The sequence below is a fragment of the Panulirus ornatus genome, chromosome 20 (assembly GCF_036320965.1).
Source record: "Panulirus ornatus isolate Po-2019 chromosome 20, ASM3632096v1, whole genome shotgun sequence".
Taxonomy (NCBI): Eukaryota; Metazoa; Arthropoda; class Malacostraca; order Decapoda; family Palinuridae; genus Panulirus; species Panulirus ornatus.
Genome location: NC_092243.1, coordinates 50,886,989 through 50,910,859, shown reverse-complemented (window position 1 = coordinate 50,910,859; position 23,871 = coordinate 50,886,989). Strand labels below are relative to the sequence as shown.

Sequence of the window (23,871 nt, the reverse complement as noted above, 5' to 3'; positions counted from 1 at the left end):
TCAATCAATACCCTCCCATACAATTTACCAGGAATACTCAACAAACTTATACCTCTGTAATTTGAGCACTCACTCTTATCCCCTTTGCCTTTGTACAATGGCACTATGCATGCATTCCGCCAATCCTCAGGTACCTCACCATGAATCATACAAACATTAAATAACCTTACCAACTAGTCAAAAATACAGTCACCCCCTTTTTTAATAAATTCCACTGCAATACCATCCAAACCTGCTGCCTTGCCAGCTTTCATCTTCCGCAAAGCTTTTACATATATATACATATATATGTATGTATATGTATATGTATATATATGTATGTGTGTGTGTGTGTGTGTATGTGCGTATGTATGTGTATGTGTGTGTGTGTGTATATGTATATATATATGTATATTATCCCTGGGGATAGGGGTGAAAGAATACTTCCCACGTATTCCTCGCGTGTCGTAGAAAGCGACTAGAGGGGACGGGAGCGGGGGGCCGGAAATCCTCCCCTCCTTGTATTAACTTTCTAAAATGGGAAACAGAAGAAGGAGTCACGCGGGGAGTGATCATCCTCCTCGAAGGCTCAGAGTGGGATGCCTAAATGTGTGTGGATGTAACCAAGATGTGAAAAAAGGAGAGATAGGTAGTATGTTTGAGGAAAGGAACCTGGATGTTTTGGCTCTGAGTGAAACGAAGCTCAAGGGTAAAGGGGAAGAGTGGTTTGGAAATGTCTGGGGAGTGAAGTCAGGGGTTAGTGAGAGGACAAGAGCAAGGGAAGGAGTAGCAATACTCCTGAAACAGGAGTTGTGGGAGTATGTGATAGAATGCAAGAAAGTAAATTCTCGATTAATATGGGTAAAACTGAAAGTTGATGGAGAGAGGTGGGTGATTATTGGTGCATATGCACCTGGGCATGAGAAGAAAGATCATGAGAGGCAAGTGTTTTGGGAGCAGCTAAATGAGTGTGTTAGCGGTTTTGATGCACGAGACCGGGTTATAGTGATGGGTGATTTGAATGCAAAGGTGAGTAATGTGGCAGTTGAGGGAATAATTGGTATGCATGGGGTGTTCAGTGTTGTAAATGGAAATGGTGAAGAGCTTGTAGATTTATGTGCTGAAAAAGGACTGATGATTGGGAATACCTGGTTTAAAAAGCGAGATATACATAAGTATACTTATGTAAGTAGGAGAGATGGCCAGAGAGCGTTATTGGATTACGTGTTAATTGACAGGCGCGCGAAAGAGAGACTTTTGGATGTTAATGTGCTGAGAGGTGCAACTGGAGGGATGTCTGATCATTATCTTGTGGAGGCTAAGGTGAAGATTAGTATGGGTTTTCAGAAAAGAGGAGTGAATGTTGGGGTGAAGAAGGTGGTGAGAGTAAGTGAGCTTGGGAAGGAGACCTGTGTGGGGAAGTACCAGGAGAGACTGTGTACAGAATGGAAAAAGGTGAGAACAATGGAAGTAAGGGGAGTGGGGGAGGAATGGGATGTATTTAGGGAATCAGTGATGGATTGCGCAAAAGATGCTTGTGGCATGAGAAGAGTGGGAGGTGGGCTGTTTAGAAAGGGTAGTGAGTGGTGGGATGAAGAAGTAAGAGTATTAGTGAAAGAGAAGAGAGAGGCATTTGGACGATTTTTGCAGGGAAAAAATGCAATTGAGTGGGAGAAGTATAAAAGAAAGAGACAGGAGGTCAAGAGAAAGGTGCAAGAGGTGAAAAAAAGGGCAAATGAGAGTTGGGGTGAGAGACTATCAGTAAATTTTAGGGAGAATAAAAAGATGTTCTGGAAGGAGGTAAATAGGGTGCGTAAGACAAGGGAGCAAATGGGAACTTCAGTGAAGGGCGCAAATGGGGAGGTGATAACAAGTAGCGGTGATGTGAGAAGGAGATGGAATGAGTATTTTGAAGGTTTGTTGAATGTGTCTGATGACAGAGTGGCAGATATAGGGTGTTTTGGTCGAGGTGGTGTGCAAAGTGAGAGGGTTAGGGAAAATGATTTGGTAAACAGAGAAGAGGTAGTAAAAGCTTTGCGGAAGATGAAAGCCGGCAAGGCAGCAGGTTTGGATGGTATTGCAGTGGAATTTATTAAAAAAGGGGGTGACTGTATTGTTGACTGGTTGGTAAGGTTATTTAATGTATGTATGACTCATGGTGAGGTGCCTGAGGATTGGCGGAATGCGTGCATAGTGCCATTGTACAAAGGCAAAGGGGATAAGAGTGAGTGCTCAAATTACAGAGGTATAAGTTTGTTGAGTATTCCTGGTAAATTATATGGGAGGGTATTGATCGAGAGGGTGAAGGCATGTACAGAGCATCAGATTGGGGAAGAGCAGTGCGGTTTCAGAAGTGGTAGAGGATGTGTGGATCAGGTGTTTGCTTTGAAGAATGTATGTGAGAAATACTTAGAAAAGCAAATGGATTTGTATGTAGCATTTATGGATCTGGAGAAGGCATATGATAGAGTTGATAGAGATGCTCTGTGGAAGGTATTAAGAATATATGGTGTGGGAGGCAAGTTGTTAGAAGCAGTGAAAAGTTTTTATCGAGGATGTAAGGCATGTGTACGTGTAGGAAGAGAGGAAAGTGATTGGTTCTCAGTGAATGTAGGTTTGCGGCAGGGGTGTGTGATGTCTCCATGGTTGTTTAATTTGTTTATGGATGGGGTTGTAAGGGAGGTAAATGCAAGAGTCCTGGAAAGAGGGGCAAGTATGAAGTCTGTTGGGGATGAGAGAGCTTGGGAAGTGAGTCAGTTGTTGTTCGCTGATGATACAGCACTGGTGGCTGATTCATGTGAGAAACTGCAGAAGCTGGTGACTGAGTTTGGTAAAGTGTGTGGAAGAAGAAAGTTGAGAGTAAATGTGAATAAGAGCAAGGTTATTAGGTACAGTAGGGGTGAGGGTCAAGTCAATTGGGAGGTGAGTTTGAATGGAGAAAAACTGGAGGAAGTGAAGTGTTTTAGATATCTGGGAGTGGATCTGTCAGCGGATGGAACCATGGAAGCGGAAGTGGATCATAGGGTGGGGGAGGGGGCGAAAATTTTGGGAGCCTTGAAAAATGTGTGGAAGTCGAGAACATTATCTCGGAAAGCGAAAATGGGTATGTTTGAGGGAATAGTGGTTCCAACAATGTTGTATGGTTGCGAGGCGTGGGCTATGGATAGAGATGTGCGCAGGAGGATGGATGTGCTGGAAATGAGATGTTTGAGGACAATGTGTGGTGTGAGGTGGTTTGATCGAGTAAGTAACGTAAGGGTAAGAGAGATGTGTGGAAATAAAAAGAGCGTGGTTGAGAGAGCAGAAGAGGGTGTTTTGAAATGGTTTGGGCACATGGAGAGAATGAGTGAGGAGAGATTGACCAAGAGGATATATGTGTCGGAGGTGGAGGGAACGAGGAGAAGAGGGAGACCAAATTGGAGGTGGAAAGATGGAGTGAAAAAGATTTTGTGTGATCGGGGCCTGAACATGCAGGAGGGTGAAAGGAGGGCAAGGAATAGAGTGAATTGGAGTCATGTGGTATACAGGGGTTGACGTGCTGTCAGTGGATTGAATCAAGGCATGTGAAGCGTCTGGGGTAAACCATGGAAAGCTGTGTAGGTATGTATATTTGCGTGTGTGGACGTGTATATGTACATGTGTATGGGGGGGGGGGGGTTGGGCCATTTCTTTCGTCTGTTTCCTTGCGCTACCTCGCAAACGCGGGAGACAGCGACAAAGTATAAAAAAAAAAAAAAAAAAAAAAAAAAAAAAAAAATATGTATATGTATTAATATGTTGAAATGTATAGGTATGTATATGTGCATGTGTGGGCGCTTATGTATCTACATGTGTATGTGGGTGGGTTGGGCTATTCTTTCATCTGTTTCCTTGTTCTATCTTGTTAATGCAGGAGATGGCAATTATATTTAAGGTTCTTTTCTGCTTTGACCAACCCTTGGGAACAAGGTGTCATACATAGACAGGTAGACACGTAAAGCTGTGGATCTGCATATGATTGCAATATTCTTTGTTTATTTCATGAACACTTCCAATTTTGCAGATAAAATAAATTAATGGTAGGGGTCTTTGGGGATCACTGGATCACCATATATGTCTGTGGAGCTCAACACTCCATCCATAACTGGTCATATCGACTAGTGATGGTCTGAATATTCACATTTGCAAATATTGGCATATTTTACAACATTCACATTCATATTTGCATTCACGTGTTGTCATGCAAGTATTCTGCAAATACTAATGATGTAACTTTATAAAGTTTATAAAAAATCAAATAAATGAGTTAAAAGCATGAGCTGAACGACTGTTCTGGGTTAGTTTCGCCAACCATACAGCTGTGCCAAGCTAGCTATAAGGCTGCTTGCTGCATCATAATTCTCTCAGCAAAGTTGCCAGATTCCCAGAAAAGTCTGGATTTCTCCAATTTTTTGCCTAACGTTAGATTTTCAGAATTTTTCATTAAAAAGCAGGTAATCTGATTTTAAGCTCATGACCAAGAAAAATACTCTAAGTCTCAAGAATTTCTAAGAGAGAGAGAGAGAACGCCTGTCCGACATGATTTGTTCTGGGTCCGTTCGAAGTTCATTCAGCACGCATCAGATATCCCTGGGACCATTGCTGCTACTTCAGTCATTGAGTTCAGTGACTGAGTTACCACTGACTCTCGCACTCTCCAGGTCACTGACAGCTTGATAAAATTACAGAGCAGTCATTACAAGGTCTGATTGAGAAGTAATGAAGTTACCAACAGTAACATTATGATGTCGTCAAGTGAGGTGTGGCAGTATTTTGAAAATATATCTAAAGATGTTGGAAAGTGTGAAAGCAAAACTATTCCAGAAAAGGTAGAACAACATCTGGTCTCAGAAATCATCCAAGTAATAAACCTCCAAAAGCTTATAGAGCTATGCTTAACAATGAGGAGAACAACGAAAGCAATAAGAGAAAAACATGTCCAATGCCACTGGTGAAAAGAAAACAGCAAACTTAAGAAAGCTGCTTTGATAAGAAAAAAGTATGGGATTCTAAAAACCCAAAAACACAAGGTATAGACCATTGTGTTGCTGAGATGATAGTCATGGATGATTTGCCATTTTCACATGTAAAGACTTTGCTTTCATACATTTAATGCAAAAGGCAGTGCCACTATATCCACTGAAACATTACAAGTACTACAGATACCTCATTTGCGATGACATATATAATCTTGTTGAAAATTAAGTTTCTGATTCCATCAAGACATTGCAAGATACTGAATCTGATGTTTCTCTTTTCTCACTGACAAATCATTGAACTGACAAAGAGTTCAAGCATAAAAATTACATTTTATGTGTATAGCCACTCTCTGAATGCCACATTGGAGAATATTTGAGAGACATATTCAAGATGATGCTTGAAAAATAGAGCATTTCCTCAGACAATGTTCAGTGTGTCATGAGGGATGCCACTGCTAATATTAAAAAGGCACTATTTCTTTCTGCCATCAACAACACAAACTGTACTTACCACAGACTGCATCTCAAGGTCAAGCACAGCATATCTTTAGAATAATCAATTACAGACATCCTCTCTATATGCAGGTCAATAACCACTCACTTCAATCACTCAACCATGGCACAAGAAGAATCAAAGAAAATTCACCTCAGAATAAATGCTCAATGAAACATCATGCTGCAGATGATAGTTAGAAAGAACTTATGGAGTCACTTTGCTTGTATGCAAGAGAAAACTCTATAATCACATCACTTACTGCATCCCTGTTCTCCAGCCATTTCAGGATGTTACTAAGAAAATCAGCAGGACCACATCAATCAATATCTAAAATAATACCTTTTGTAACCACACTCAAAATGGTGATCAAGTCACTAATGAAAGCCCCGGCATAAAGAACTTGAGATAAAAAATAATGGAAGAATTATCAAAGAAGTTTGATTCACTAAAAAATTGACATATACACTGTGGCCACATTTCTGGACCCGAGATACAGTGAAATTTTTTCATCCCAAATTGTTACAGTGTGAAGAATAGCACTGTCCATTTGAAGAATTTTGGTCGATTATTCAAGAAGAAATAAAACAAAAAATTTCAGATACATCTCAAGTTTCTCGACCATCGACAAGCAAAGATTTTGCTTCATCACTTAATGCAATCCTTTCATCAAACAGTGAGGAAGATGATAACTACCTTTCACAGCAGAGTCAGCAGATGTCAAAAATCATCAACAAAGAGAAGCACATTGCTGTGACCTAAGACCCCTTGACTTGGTGAAGAATGCACGAGGAAAGATATCCTATTCTCTCTGTTACCCCAGGCATTCTTGGCTTGCCCTCCATCATGTGTTGCCAGTGAATGATGGTTTGATATATAATGAAAAGAGGAACAGGCTCTCTGCTGGTAGAGATGAGAAGCTTTTATTTCTTAAATATAACCTCCCAGTAATCAAATGCAGCTACTAAAAGTAAGTCCTTATGTCAACATATTTTTCACATGTTCATTATATCATTCCAGTGTAAAACAGCTACAAAGTATAAATATAATCTATAGTCAAAATTGCAAAGTAATACATAAAATTCCTCTTTCAATGGATGAGGGATGCATGTAAGGGTTGGGTCATTGTCCCGCATCTTGGCGCCATAGAAAATTCATAGAAATTTGTTCATTCAGTTTTCTATAGCTGAAACTCTTACAATTGAAATCAATTCATACAAGAAAATTGAATAACTCATACCTGTCATCAAACAGAATATTTGCATTTGCATTTGTATTTGTGAATAGTGAAAATTAATATTTGCAATCATGAAAGTTGAAAAACATACATTCGGACCATCACTAACATGGACCAGCATGAGAGTTGTTCTGTACTTAAGAATAGTTTAGATCATGTTAATCCATGTCTGTAGAGTACACATTTAGTGGTTAACTCATATACTGTGGCTACTGGAAAACCTGGCTTCCAATGTATGCACAAAAAACAAGGAAAAAAGAATAGATATATCAAAACGGAAATCTTCTATCTACCTGTGTTTTGCCGTAGTAAAGCGCTGAACTTATTGCCTTCAGTCATGGCATGTGAGGAGGGAGGAGCATAGCAAAAGTGAGGGTAGAAGAAAAGAAGAGTGAGTAGAGTTCTGAACTTGGTGTACAGTTTTTAAAGAAGTGACATGAGATTCCTGTCTCTGGTAAAGGATGTTGCGGTTGATTATGTACTGACAAATACAGTGTGTTGCAGTAAGGATATCCAAACAACAGAAAATATGAGTAAATGGCATAAGGAGAGTAAATAAATTCATGAATTACCATAAAACGTACACTCCATTAACTCAATTTCATTTGCTATAAACTTCCTTTGCATACTACCTGTTCCACTGGAGGATGTAACCGTACTGACAAATCATGTAAGCTGAAGTTAGGATATCCAATCAATAGAAAAAGTGAGTTAAAAAGAAAGTAAGCACGTTTATCTAAGAAGTACTGTAAAGTTTATCTCTTAACACTTTTTTTACTAGAACTCGGCTTCCCTCATGCACCACCTGTTCCACGGGAAGCAGATGGTGACAGGTCACTGAGAGACCTCCATGAGAGGGCCAGCGTGATGTGTGGGTGATGTGTGAAAGCCTTCTGGGACATGTAATGTGGTTTATGAATGCTACACTTGGCATGAAATTTAACACAGTGGCATGAAAATTTTGTATGTTGTACTGACAAATAATGTATGTTGCATTTTAAGGGTTAAAAAGGATGATATATCTTTTAACATAAAGATATAATGATGCTCATGGCAACAGGATAGAGACATGCTGGTGCCCATGTCACTATGGACACAAACAGAGCAGTGACTTTTGATGACTTGTCATGTGTTTGTATCTCATTACAGTTGATTCTCAGATAGCACTAGTCACATGAGTGCCCTTTTTACATAAGTGTTACATTAACTGTTCCAGAGTCTGGGATGGAACTCCACCCCAAAAACTACTCCACTGAAATGAATATAACAGCTGAAACAAACACACTTAGCAAAACAGATGTCTTTACAACATAAGCAAAGAGAGATGGCCCCTAAATAAGCTACTTTGTACGAGCTAACAGACAGAGAGGACCACAATAAAGATTCTAGTCACAGAGATAGATGCCCTTGCTAACCTGGAAAGTCATAAGAATGCAAGAAAGAAAATATGATCTCTAACTTTTTAATTTAGCCTAGATTAACTGAACAGGTGCATATCTTTTTCATTACTTACAAATCATAACAGTATCATTCCCATGTTGGGCTTCAAGGCCAGTTCCTTGAAGAAATGACTAATTCTCTAATTCTGGTGGTGACAGTCAACTAATGCAATACTTAAATACAATAGCCATCAATGAAAAATGGTAAATAACTAAGACAGGGAGGCTTACAGAAGTTTATCGCCACAATTGCAGTCGTAAGCCAGATCGTTGCCTTAAAAATACATGATTAGTGGCCAAAGTTGGATTCCCTAACTGCAACCACAGCTGAAATAAAGTAGCAATAAGGCTACCTTCATTATGATGAGTATTATTCATTATATCTTTGTTATCCTGAGGCCTGCAATTATATAAGAAAATTACTAAACCTGATGCATAAACAATGCACATTTGAGATTTCATATAGTTGTTCTTGAGCGACATGGCTTAAGGATATTATATGCTGCTACTGTCTCCAGAATGATTATCATTTATGTGATATATCTGAACACTTTCTTAAGGTATATTTCTATGTACTATCAACTGAAATAAAGGTGTGCCACAGTAAGTGAGCAAAATTTAGCATTCCCAAATGATGACACCTAGATTCAAGGACTAGCAAGGTGTTACTATTGTCTGTAGTGATCGGCCAATCTGTCATGTTAAGGCCCAAGAATAAGTTAACTTCTCATCTTAATGAAGCCATCCTATGAATGTGATCATTTGCATAAATGATAAGTTTACAAGGAAGATTTTGGTGAAGTTGTATAAATCATTTAATCAAATTGCACTGGAAATATGCAGCTCATGTATGGCACTCTGAGCTCACATAAGACACTCTTAACTAACCCAAGCTACTGTCACCAATTCATTGTAGCTTTATTGATCAAATTAGTATTATGAAGTCTGAACTTTACAAGTATTATGAAAATAATATTAAGAGAATAATGAAAAAAAAAAATCAATAACTCTTAAAAGCTTAAACTGCACAATATGTTGTACTCAGTATCTTAAACTGCAGAATGAAAGTGAATAATAATAAGTTTTTGGTATATCTCATAAAGATGACTGAAACTGTGTAACAGTAGTAGGAACTCCAGGTGCATGACCATTAGCTTCACCCTTTTTTACTGTATCATTGAGTCTTCGTGCATCTAGCATCAACTCTTTTCTGTCGCCTAATGCAGCTAGTTCAGCATCAGAGGGTGACAAGGGTGGCCATGTTTTGTCTTGTTGCAAATCTCTCTCGACTGCTAGATACTTCTTCTTCGACTTATCTACATTATGGAGTTTACTTTTACATTTCTGGTATATAAGATAATCAATTATGACATATTCTATGAAAACAGCCAGTGCAGAATACAATAAGGAAATCAAAACCATCTGCCACCTAAAGAAATCAGCATAAGAATTGCCTTCAGGTGGAAGCACTAACTCAAAAGAGTTAATGATTTGGACAGGTGGAGAAACTGTTAGAATCACACTGAACACAGTCATTACAAGAAGGGATCCAGATAGTAAGTAATTAGAATAGACATGTTGACGGAAAGGTGGACCACGGGAAAATACTAAAGCAAGCATAATGTACTGAAATTGAGAAACTGAAAACACAGCATAATTTTCATGGCCAGCCAAAATATCATCTGATGTAGTTGCATTGAATGGTTCAAACCAGGGTTGATCCTGGACATAAAAAAAGCAAAATGTCTGAAAACCAATAACTGTTGCTATGTGGATTATAATAGACATTATGGGTGCAACTGATAAGAGGGCTGATGGGGGGGAATATGCTGCTAAAGGTCCCTTATATGATTCAGTGCGGCCAAAAAATATTGCAAATACAGTGATGAGGAAAAGATCAATCCACAAGAACTGCAGATCAGTAAGATTGCTATCAATTGAGTATAGAACCATAATACTTACAAACTGTGTAAGGGAATAGGCTGCCATATATTTGAATATTCCAAAACTAGTAACAAGAGCACAGCGTCCTTCTCTGATCAGGGTGGGAACACAAGAAATATTAGGATTACCAGAAGTAAAGGGAGAAGCAACAGATGCCTCAGCTTCTGAGAGAGAGATTCCAGCATGGGCAGCTTTCAGGGCACCACAGTCATTTGCCCCATCACCACACATTCCTGAAATTTATATAAATCAATTTTAGTACTATCTTTTTCGAACATATTTGCTATTTCCTGCATTAGTGAGGCAGAGCAAGAAACACATGAAGAAATGGACTATTCACTCATCCACTCTAGCTTTCATGTATAATGCACTAAAACCACAGCTCCCTACCCACAATCAGGCACCACAGACCTTTCTGTAGTTTACCCCTAATGATTCATATGCCCTGGTTCAGTGGAATGAGTGCATGTAAGCCACATTGCTCGACATGTTCCCTGTATGCCATATCAATCTAATCAGCTCTATCCCTTGCAAACTTCACATCCTCTTATATGTTTAGGCCCTAAACCCTAAAAGCATCTTTCACTCCATCCTTCCAACTCCTCCTTGGTCTCCCCTTTTCCTTGTTCCCTCTACTTCTGACATATATAACCTCTTAGCCATCCTCTCCTTACTCATCCTCTCCATATGTCCAATCCATTTTCCCACACCTTATTCAGTTCCCTTATATGTACTCCACTTATTACTAAATCTTTCTCTTACACTATCATTTCTTGTTTTATCAATCCTCCTCACACCATATATTGTTCTCAAACATTTTACTTCTAATTTATACAGCACCAACAGGACTACTACACCATCAAACATACCTATACTTGCCCTTAAAGACAGTGACCACTCTTTCCACACATTCCTCAAGGTACCCAGGATCTTTGCCCCCTCAAACACTCTATGACTCTCTTCAGTTCACATGGTTCCTTTAACTGCCATATCCACCACTCCCAGGAATCTCAAAAACACCAATTCCTTCAAGTTCTCTCCATTTAAAGCCTACTTCAAGTAAACTATTTCTCATCACTGCCAACCCTAATCTTGCTTTTATTCATATTTATTCTCAACTTTCTCCTTTCACACACTCCCACATTCACAAACCAGGTTCTGAAGTTCCTCATCTGAATCTGCTAACAGTGCTGTGTCATCTGCAAAGACTACCTATCATCCTAACACTCTGCATACCTGCTCCCCTCTCCAAGGCCCTTGCATACATCAATCTCACCCACAGACTACCTGAACTGTCATAGTGATATAACACACCCCTGGTGTTCATCCACCTGTCCCTAGAACCATTCACCTCCTCTACCTCCTCACACACACACACCTTACTCTCTTGATAAAAACTCCACCACATCATATATTCAATATAAATTCCACAATCATGTTATCATATACTTTCTTCAGATCCATAAATACAAATCCTTGTTTCTCTGTGAGAAAAGAGAGATGAACGGGCATTACATAAAGGAAAGCAGTGCAAGGGACTGGAAGATGCACAACTAATGTAGTTGTAAAAGAAACAGTATCTCTTTTACAGGTTTTTTTTTTTTTTTTTTTGCTTTGTCGCTGTCTCCCACGTTTGCGAGGTAACGCAAGGAAACAGATGAAAGAAATGGCCCAACCCACCCCCATACACATGTATATACATATGTCCACACACGCAAATATACATACCTACACAGCTTTCCATGGTTTACCCCAGACGCTTCACATGCCTTGATTCAATCCACTGACAGCACGTCAACCCCGGTACACCACATCGCTCTCCAATTCACTCTACTCCTTGCCCTCCTTTCACCCTCCTGCATGTTCAGGCCCCGATCACACAAAATCTTTTTCACTCCATCTTTCCACCTCCAATTTGGTCTCCCTCTTCTCCTCGTTCCCTCCACCTCCGACACATATATCCTCTTGGTCAATCTTTCCTCACTCATTCTCTCCATGTGCCCAAACCATTTCAAAACACCCTCTTCTGCTCTCTCAACCACGCTCTTTTTATTTCCACACATCTCTCTTACCCTTACGTTACTTACTCGATCAAACCACCTCACACCACACATTGTCCTCAAACATCTCATTTCCAGCACATCCATCCTCCTGCACACAACTCTATCCATAGCCCACGCCTCGCAACCATACAACATTGTTGGAACCACTATTCCTTCAAACATACCCATTTTTGCTTTCCAAGATAATGTTCTCGACTTCCACACATTCTTCAAGGCTCCCAGAATTTTCGCCCCCTCCCCCACCCTATGATCCACTTCCGCTTCCATGGTTCCATCCACTGCCAGATCCACTCCCAGATATCTAAAACACTTCACTTCCTCCAGTTTTTCTCCATTCAAACTCACCTCCCAATTGACTTGACCCTCAACCCTACTGTACCTAATAACCTTGCTCTTATTCACATTTACTCTTGTGAATATTTTTCATTAAATCTTTTTATCTATTCATATAAACAAAACTCTTTTCTTTTTCTTTAATACTTGTTTGCTGTTTCCCGAATTAACAAGGTTCCACCTGGAATAGACAAAGAAAAGGCCTCAAGCACTTACATCCATTCTCTAGATGTCACTTGTAATGCACCAAAACAATCGTCTATCTGTGATATAGGATCATTGTATGTAATGAAAATAAAAGTTAAAAACCATGTCTATTCTAAACAAATGTGTAATAGATACATATAAGATGAATGAAATCAAACTAAGTAAAAACAAACTATAAACAGTGTATTGTGCTTAGGTGTAAAGTGTAGAATTAAATCACACCTAGAAAGAAAAAAATGATCATATATGAATAATGAAGATCCATGTCTTCAGTTAGGGCCTTCCACATCATACTTTGTTGATACTCTCTTCAATAATTTGTATTGAGTTATTCTTGCTCACTGGGGAGTATACAAAAGAGAAAGCACAATCAGTGAGGTTAAGGAATGAAGTAATGACCCTTTTTTGTTTGATCATTTAACACCATAAAACAAAAATACAACATGAATTTGTGATAATCTATCATGATAGGAAAAAAAGCTCTCATTCTCAGGTGCACTCCTGAATCTAAATTTTGGAGTGGTTATTTTGTTGACTAGTCAGCATCGTTGGGTCAAATGTTATGATTCCAACTGGTTTATTTTCAACAATGTTTATCTTTCCCTGTGCCACCTTTTGGTTATGTTGAGGTGGGCAGGTTACAGTGAGGTAGGCTACAATTACATTAGGGAGACCTGGGATTCAAGGTTAGTATGAATGATTGGTCTGACTATTTTAACCCTAAACTTTGCCTAGATTATAAAACTGTGAGAGTACAACCTTTCCTATGAACTTAGTGAGCTTTCTGCAAGTAAACTTATTCTTTTTGCTTATCAGAAATGATATTTCTACAAAGCTCGATATCTACATAACCTTTTCTCTTAAAGGGGAGGTTATTAAATCAAGTAGTAGGAGAGGTCATTAAATCACATAGTAAAGTGAAAATGAAGTAAAACACATAGTCTTTAGTATAGTATTTGTTCCAATGGTGATGACTAGTCAACAATTCAACAAAATTTTAACAATTAGCTATGATACTCACCAACAAAGTATCCAAGTGACTGAAGTTCCAGTACAAGTTGTTGCTTCTGATCAGGGCTCATACGTGCAAATATTGCTCCACGTACAACCAATTTCTGTAGGATGTCTGGGAAGTACTGGTGCACTACTCCCCAGGATTTGCCTTCCATAGCAAAACAATATGAGTAATTTGTTCCCTCATCTAAGTTTATATGAACTCCAGAATCCACCTGTGTAGTTACCTGCAAAGAAATTAAATAAATGTATGATCACCTAATTGAAATTACTGGTTAATACTGTAAAGGAAGAAGTTATAAATTCCTGGGTTGCCATAACTTAAACTTTCTTTGCTATCATACAAAATTTTAAATTTCTCTATGCTGTTCACATCAACAATCTCATATTGTAATTTAATCCATTCATTCACAATGTTTATACTATAAAAGTACTCCTTAATATCTTTCCTAACAAGTTTCTAGATTAATTTCATATTATGGCCTCTGACTGATCTATCCCCACACCTTTTGGAGAACTGTTCACTGTCCCTAACATTACACTAGCTTAAAAAATTACAAGGTTGTGATCAGGTCACCCCTTACTCTACTCTCTTCCATGGTTGACAAATCTAAGGCCCCTGGCCTTTACCTGTACCTCTGTTCTCATATTTCTGGTACCATATTTGCTGCCCTCCTCTCAAACTTTCTATTAGTCTTTTGTGCTTCTTTAAGTGCAGTAAGTAAACTTGAGAGGCATGTTGGTTTGGTCTACCATACAATACATACATTGTGCTGAATACTCCCTTATCCATACACTTGAATACTATTGTAACATTTGTCAGCAGCCAATTTGTTTCCATTACTATTCTCCTTACATAAGACTCTGGTAACAGTTTGGGGGTGATGTCCGCTTTCAAGTCTTTCTCACACAGATTACTGAACCTTACCTCCTGACTAGATACTACTTATATCAAGGCCCTCTTTCACTGCGTCCCATATCCCATGCTTATCACTTTACATTTGCTAAATGCTTGAGATGAACTTCATCAATCTTGTATCACATCCCCTTTGGAGTTGGTCTAATTTCCCTAGAAGGCTGAATCAATCTAGTTCACTTTTCACTTCCCTTATGACCTTACTATCACTCACAGTCATATTCAGGTAGGGATCCAATGTGTATGATAAGTCATTCACATACATTAAGGGAAGCAAGAAACCCCTGTGGTATACCAATGGTGACCTCAATCCATTTCAAGAAGGTTCCACTGACATGGGTCTTTTATTTTCTTCCACAAAGATAATGTTCTATCCATCAAGCAGTCTCTCCTTTATTCCTGCCTAAAGATCCAGCTTCTTTACCAGCCTCCTATGTATCATAGTATCAAATGCTTTCTAGCATTTCATATACAGACAATCAACCTAGCTTTCTCTTTTGCCTAAAACAGATCATTCTCAAGTACACATCTGTGAGTTTCATTATGCTTGGTCTCCTTTGCCTTAAACCTTGATGCCTTTCACTTACATATTTTTCCTCTCCAGGAAGTTATCCAATCGCTTTCTGATTATCTTTCCCAGTACCCTGCAGAACACACTCATCAGGGGAAACTTGTCTATGGTTCAGCTCCTCCTCCTGGTCTGCTTCCTCACTGACTGTACAGATAGTTCCCCATTTCCACTCCCTTGGGAGTGAACCTTTTTTAAAGAAACATTTTGAGCAATATTTCATGCAGTCTCTCTAGTGTGTCTTCAAATATCTAGCATATTTGGAGAATTTCATCAGAACCAAGAGTTCTAAATGAGTCAAGACCCTTATGTATTTAGTTTGTGTCTTCTCTAAAATTCAATAGCTTTCCAATACCTCTTTTCCATTCCATCTCACTGGTCTTGAAAACATTTTCAAATTTGTCAATCAGTTCCTCTCATGCTGTTACATCATCCTCTAACTCTTTCCTCTGAATCCCTTACCCTGATTAGCTGCTCTTTTACTGAAACTTTACTCCTGCCAACTTTATGGAACAGTTTTCAATAATCCCCCGCACTGGCAAATATTTTTCTCAAAGATCCTCTGTTCTTCCTTTATTAGTCTGCTATGCTTATTGCTTGTTCTCTTAGACCTCCAATGCTACATGACTGGAGTGCTATCTATATCTTTATAACAGCACATCACAAAGTTCCTTCACTTTTGGACATCTTTTATTGAACCAGTACTCCATCTTCCTCAACCTTCCTTTTGTATGTGAGCATAAAGGTACCCACATCCCTACTTCGTCAAGGTAAATTTCACAAAACTTTCCAGCACAATGCTCTGGTTTCCATCTACCGAACTCTACCTCCTGGTTTATGTTATCACTGAGACTGTCAAGTTTCGTGTAGTTTCCATAATTGTACCTCCTGTTTGAGTCTGGTCTCTTCTCTGCTCATTTAAACCTTTAGATACTGAATCAAACTGAAAAATTACATAAACACTTTTATTATCCATTATTATTATCTATTACACTTGATTGCCATTTCCCGCATCAGCAAGGTAGTGCCAAGAAATGGATGAAGAAAGATCCATCCACTCATATACACACATTCACACCCACATACATATACATACATACATATACATACATACATATCAACATATACACATATGCATACACATACACACATGTATAAAAAATACATATACACATTTACATATTCATACTTGCTTGCCTTCATCCATTGCCAGCACTACCATGCCCCACAGGAAACAGCTTTGCCACCCCGTGCCAGCGAGGTAGCCACATTCGTTCCTATTCAGTCTCTAGTTCTCATATGTAATGCACCAAAACCACAGCTCACCCTATCCACATCCAAGCCCCACAGACCTTTCCATGGTATACCCCAGACACTTCACGTGCCCTGGTTCAGTCCACTGACAACACGTCAACCTCGGTATACCACATGATTCCACTCCCTTTATTCCTTTAATGCCTCTCACCCTCCAGCATGTTCAGACCCCAATTACTCAAAATCTTTATCACTCCATCTTTCCACCTCCAATTTGGTTTCCCATCTCTCCTTGTTCCCCCCACCTCTGATACATACATCATCTTGTGAACCTTTCCTCACTCATTCTCTCCATATGTCCAAAACATACACCTCTTATACTCTCTCAACTACAGTCTTTTTATTACCATACGTCTCTCTTACTCTTTCATTACTTACTCGATCAAACCACCTCACACCACATATTCTCTTCAAACATTTCATTTCCATCACATCCACCCTCCTCTGTACAACCCCATCTATAGCCTATATCTCACAACCATGTAATATTGTTCGAACTACTATCCCTTCAAACATACCCATTTTTACTCTCCAAGATAACATTCTCTCTTCCCATACATTCTTCATCACTCCCAGAACCTTTGCCCCTCCCCCACCCTATGACTCTGCCACTTCCATGATTCCATTCTCTGATAAGTCCACTCCTAGATAATTAAAACACTTCACTTCCTCCAGTTTTTCTCTTTTCAAAATTACATCTCAACTAACTTGTTCCTCAAACCAGCTGAACCTAATAACTTAGCTCTTATTCATATTTACTCTCAACTTTCTCTTTCTCACACTTTTCCAAACTCAGTCACCAACTTCTGCAGTTTCTCACTTGAATCAGTCACCAGTGCTGTATCACTGGAGAACAATAACTGACATTTCCTAAGTCCTCTCATCCCTAACGACTGCACACTCGCCCCTCTCCCCATAACTCTTGCATTTACCTCCCTAAACACCCCATCTACAAACAAACAACAATGGGTACATCACACAACCCTGCCAAAGACTGACATTCACTGGGAACCAATCACTCTCTTCTCTTCCTACTTGTACACATGCCTTTGATAAAAACTTCTCAATGCTTCTAGCAGCTTACCTCCTACACCATATACTCTTAAGACCTTCCACAAAGCATCTCTATCAACTCTATCATATGCCTTCTCCTGATCAACAAATGCTACAAAAAAATCCATCTATTTTTCTAAGTATTTCTCAAACACATTCTTCAAAGCAAGCACCTGATCCACACATCCTCTAACACTTCTGAAATGACACTGCTTCTCCCCAATCTGATGCTTTGTACATGCCTTCACCCTCTCAATCAATACCCTTCCATACAATTTTCTAGGAATACTCCAACAAACTTATGCCTCTGTAGTTTGAACATTCACCTTTATACCCTTTGTCATTGTACAATGGCACTATACATGCATTCTGCCAGTCATTAGGCACTTCATCATGATCCTTACATACACTGAACATCCTTTCCAACCAATCAACAACACAGTCACCCCCTTTCTTACTAAATTCAAGTGCAATACCAACCTAACCCACCACTTTGTCGGACTTCATCTTCTCTCTCACTTCGCACACCATCTCGACCAAAACACCCTACATCTGCAACTCTATCATCAAACACATTCAACAGACCTTCAAAATACTTATTCCATCTCCTCCCTACTTCATCCCCTGCCCCCCTTCCCTGATGTTCCCATTTGTTTGTTCTCTTGTCTTATGCATGTTATTTACCTCCTTCCAAAACATATATTCAATCTCCCTAAAGTTTAACGATACTTTCACCCCAACTTTCACTTGTCCTCTTTTTCAACCCTTGCACCTTCCTCTTGACCTCTTGCTACTTTCCCTTATATATCTCCCAGTCATTTGCACTTCCTTGTAAGTATCATCCAAACGCCTTTCTTTTCTCTTTCACTAACAACTTTACTTCTTCATTCCACCACTAACCACACTTTTTAATCTGCCCAACTCTCACCTTTTTCATGCCACATGCATCTCTTGCCATGCCATCACTGCTTTCCTAAACACATCCCATTCCTCACTCAATCTCCTCACATCATTTGCTCTCACCTTTTGCCATTTTACACTCAGTCTCTCCTGGTACTTCCTCACACAAGTCTCCTTTCCAAGCTCACTTACTCTCACCACTCTCTTCTCCCCGATATTCTCTCTTCTATTTTGAAAACCTCTACAAATCTTCACCTTTGCCTCCACAAGATAGTAATCAGACATCCCACTAGTTGCCCCTCTCGGCACATTAATATCCCAAAGTCTATCTTTTTGTAATTGGTGTAATTTTTTTCTTATATACTTCTTAACATTTACCATTTATGCTAGGTATCACCAAGAATAGAAAAAGAAATGCATCTATTTGCACACATCAACTCTAGCTTGCATGTATAATATAAATATTCATATTCATTTATCATACTTGATTGCCATTTCCCGCATCAGCAAGGCAGTGCCAGGAAAAAGATGAAGAAATACACATCCACTCATTTATTTCATTTATCATAATCAATCACCATCCCCGCATCAGCAAGGTAGAGCAAGGAAACAGACAAGGAATAGCCCAACCCACCCATGCACACATGTATGTACATAAACGCCCATACATGCATATATACATTTCAATGCACACATACATATAAAAACACAGACATATGCATGTACATATTCATACTTGCTGCCTTCATCCATTCCCGATCGCTCAAAATATTTTTCACTCCATCTTTCCACCTCCAATTTGGTCTCCCGCTTCTTCTTCCCTCCACCTCTGACACATATATCCTCTTTGTCAATCTTTTCTCGCTCTTTCTCTCCATGTGACCAAACCATTTCTACACATCCTCCTCTGCTCTCTCAACCACACTCTTTTTATTACCATACATTACTCTTGCCCTTTTATTAATCACTCAATCAAACCACCTCACACCATATATTGTCCTTAAACACTTCATTCCAACACATCCATCCTCTTCCGCAAAAACCTATCTATAGCCCATGCCTCGCAACCATAAAACATTGTTGGAACAACTATTCCTTCAAACGTACCCATTTTTGCTTGCTCTCCGAGATAATGATCTCACCTTCCACACATTCTTCAATGCTCCCACAACCTTTGTTCCCTCCCCCAACCTGTGACTCACTTACAATGGTTCCATCTGCTGCTAAGTCCACTCCCAGATATCTGAAACACTTCACTTCCTCCAGTTTTTCTCGATTCAAACTTAATAATTTATTTATTATATTTTGTTGCTGTCTCCTGCATTAGCGAGGTAGCACATGGAAACAGACAAAAGAATGGCCCAACCCACACACATACAGATGCATACACATACACGTCCACACATGCACATATACATACCTATACATCTCAACATATACATATTTATATACACACAGACATATACATAAATACACAAGTACATAATTCATACTGTCTGCCCTTATTCATTCCCGTTGCCACCCTGGCATACATGAACTGACAACCCCCTCCCCCCCACATGTGCACGAGGTAGCGCTAGGAAAAGACAACAAAGGCCACATTCGTTCACACTCAGTCTCTAGATGTCATGTAATAATGCAATGAAACCACAGCTCCCTTTCCACATCCAGGCCCCACAAACCTTCCATGGTTTACCCCAGATGCTTCACATGCCGTAGTTTAATCCATTGACAGCACGACGACCCCCCCACCATTTCAAAACACCCTCTTCTGCTCTCTCAACCACACTCTTTTTATCACCACACATCTCTCTTACCCTTTAATTACATACTCGATCAAACCACCTCACACATCTCATTTCCAGCACATCCACCCTCCTCCGTACAACTTTATCTATAGCCCACGCCTCGCAACCATATAACATTTTTGGAACCACTATTCCTTCAAATATACCCATTATTGCTTTCCAAGATAATGTTCTCGACTTCCACAAATTTTTCAACGCTCCAAGAACTTTCACCCCCTCCCCCACCCTATGATTCACTTCCACTTCCATGGTTCCATCAGCTGCCAAATCAACTCCCAGATATCTAAAACACTTCACTTCCTCCAGTTTTTCTCCATTCAAACTTACCTCCCAATTGACTTGTCCCTTAACCATACTGTACCTAATAACCTTGCTCTTATTCACATTTACTCTCAGCTTTCTTCTTTCACACACTTTACCAAACTCAGTCACCAGCTTCTGCAGTTTCTCACCCGAATCAGCCACCATTCAAACTTATCTACCAATTAACTTGTCCCTCAACTCTACTGAACCTAATAACCTTGCTCTTATTCACATTTACTCTCAGCTTTCTTCTTTTACACACTTTACCAAACTCAGTCACCAACTTCTACAGTATCTCACCTGAATCAGCCACCAGTGCTGTATCATCAGCGATCAACAACTGACTCACTTCCCAAGCTCTCTCATCCTCAGCAGACTGCATACTTGCTCTTCTCTCCAAAACTCTTGCATTCATCTTCCTAACCACCCCACCCATAAACAAATTAAACAACCATGGAGACATCATGCACCCCTGGCACAAACTGACATTCACCGGGAACCAATCACTTTCCTCTCTTCCTACTCATACACATGCCTTACATCCTTGGTAAAAACTTTTCATTGCTTCTAGCAACTTACCTCCCACACCATATACTCTTGAAACCTTCCACAAAGCATCTCTATCAGTCCTATCATATGCCTTCTCCAGATCCATAAATGCTACATACAAATCCATCTGTTTTTCTAAGTATTTCTCACATACATTCTTCAAAGCAAACACCTGATCCACACATCCTCTACCACTTCTGAAACCACACTGCTCTTCCCCAACCTGATGCTCTGTACATACCTTTACCCTCTCAATCAATTTTTTTTTTTTTTTTTTTTGCTTTGTCGCTGTCTCCCGCGTTTGCGAGGTAGCGCAAGGAAACAGATGAAAGAAATGGCCCAACCCACCCCCATACACATGTATATACATACGTCCACACACGCAAATATACATACCTACACAGCTTTCCATGGTTTACCCCAGACGCCTCACATGCCTTGATTCAATCCACTGACAGCACGTCAACCCCGGTATACCACATCGCTCCAAATCACTCTATTCCTTGCCCTCCTTTCACCCTCCTGCATGTTCAGGCCCCGATCACACAAAATCTTTTTCACTCCATCTTTCCACCTCCAATTTGGTCTCCCTCTTCTCCTCATTCCCTCCACCTCCGACACATATATTCTCTTGGTCAATCTTTCCTCACTCATTCTCTCCATGTGCCCGAACCATTTCAAAACACCCTCTTCTGCTCTCTCAACCACGCTCTTTTTATTTCCACACATCTCTCTTACCCTTACGTTACTTACTCGATCAAACCACCTCACACCACATATTGTCCTCAAACATCTCATTTCCAGCACATCCATCCTCCTGCGCACAACTCTATCCACATCCCACGTCTCGCAACCATACAACATTGTTGGAACCACTATTCCTTCAAACATACCCATTTTTGCTTTCCGATATAATGTTCTCGACTTCCACACATTCTTCAGGGCTCCCAGAATTTTCGTCCCCTCCCCCACCCTATGATCCTCTTCCGCTTCCATGGTTCCATCCGCTGCAAGATCCACTCCCAGATATCTAAAACACTTCACTTCCTCCAGTTTTTCTCCATTCAAACTCACCTCCCAATTGACTCGACCCTCAACCCTACTGTACCTAATAACCTTGCTCTTATTCACATTTACTCTTAACTTTCTTCTTTCACACACTTTACCAAACTCAGTCACCAGCTTCTGCAGTTTCTCACATGAATCAGCCACCAGCACTGTATCATCAGCGAACAACAACTGACTCACTTCCCAAGCTCTCTCATCCCCAACAGACTTCATACCCTCCCATAAAACTTCCCAGGAATACTCAACAAACTTATACCTCTGTAATTTGAACACTCACCTTTACCCCCTTTGCCTTTGTTCAATGGCACCAAGCAAGCATTATGCCAATCCTCATGCACTTCACCATGATCCATACACACACTGAATATCGTTACCAACCAATCAACAACACAGTCAACCCTTTTTAATAAATTCCACTGCAATACCATCCAAACCTGCTGCCTTGGTGGCTTTCATCTTCCACAAAGCTTTCACTACCTCTTCTCTGTACACCAAACCATTCTCCCTGACCCTCTCACTTCGCACATCACCCTGACCAAAACACCCTATATCTGCCACTCTATCATCAAACACATTCAACAAACCTTCAAAATACTTACTCCATCTCCTTCTCACTTCATCACTACTTGTTATTACCTCCCATTTGCCCCCTTCACCGATGCTCCCATTTGTTCTCTTGTTTTATGCACTTCCAAACATCTTTTTATTCTCCCTAAAATCTAATGATGCTTTCTCACCCCAACTCTCTTTTGCCCTCTTTTTCACCTATTGCACCTTTCTTTTGACCTCCTGCTGCTTTCTTTTATACATCTCCCAATCATTTGCAATACTTCCCTGCAAAAATCCACTCACAACACACATTCATTCATACATACATTTCCATATACATATCAATATTCCTATGAGTCATAGGAATATCTTGATCATGCGCAAAATTGTGATCCTTTCCAACATATCAATATATTCACATATACATATGCATAAACAGTATGTGTACATGTGTGTGTATATATATATATGTATAATATAAAATATCTATTTTTTCAATATACTTGATCGCCATTTCCCATGTCAGAGAGGTAGCACCGGGAAACAGATGAAGACAGACCCATCCACTCATGTACACACATATATACATATACATCTATACATGTACAAATACATACATATACATATCAGCATATACACATATACACATACACAGCCACACACATACATATACATATATATACATATATACACATGTACATATTCATACTTGCTTGCCCTCATCCATTCCTAGTGCCAACCCGCTTCACAAGAAAGAGCATCACCTCCCACTGCATCAGTGAGGCAGCACCAGGAAAACAGACAAAAAAAGACACATTCATTCACACTCAGTCTCTAGCTGTCATGTGTGATGCACTGTAACCAAAACTCCCCATCCAGGACCTACAGACCTTTTCCATGGTTTACCCAAGACATTTCACAAACCTGGTTCAGTCCATTAACAGTACATCAACCCCTGTATACCACAATGTTCCAATTCTCTCTATTCCTTGCATGCCTCTTACCCTCCTACACGTTCACGCCCCGATCACTCAAAATCTTTAACACTTCATCTTCCACCTCTAATTTGGTCTCCCACTTCACCTTGTTCCCTCCACACACATATATATTCCTGGGGACAGGAGAGAAAGAATAATT

General features: G+C 39.7%; 1 protein-coding gene across 5 annotated transcripts in view; it reads right to left on the bottom strand.

Annotated features, from left to right (window-relative positions):
- Nucleotides 1–3,741: 3,741 nt before the first annotated feature.
- The window catches only part of LOC139756002 (polyamine-transporting ATPase 13A3-like), a 417,344-nt gene continuing 397,214 nt past the window's right edge, over nt 3,742–23,871 (bottom strand). For all 5 annotated transcript variants that reach the window (XM_071674925.1, XM_071674926.1, XM_071674927.1 and 2 more), the window contains 2 exons: nt 13,714–13,933; nt 3,742–10,322 (listed from right to left, as the gene is read on the bottom strand). In XM_071674925.1, the coding sequence (XP_071531026.1) occupies nt 9,241–10,322; nt 13,714–13,933 (1,302 nt within the window). In that variant the 3' untranslated portion in view covers nt 3,742–9,240. The remainder of the gene's footprint in view (nt 10,323–13,713; nt 13,934–23,871) is intronic.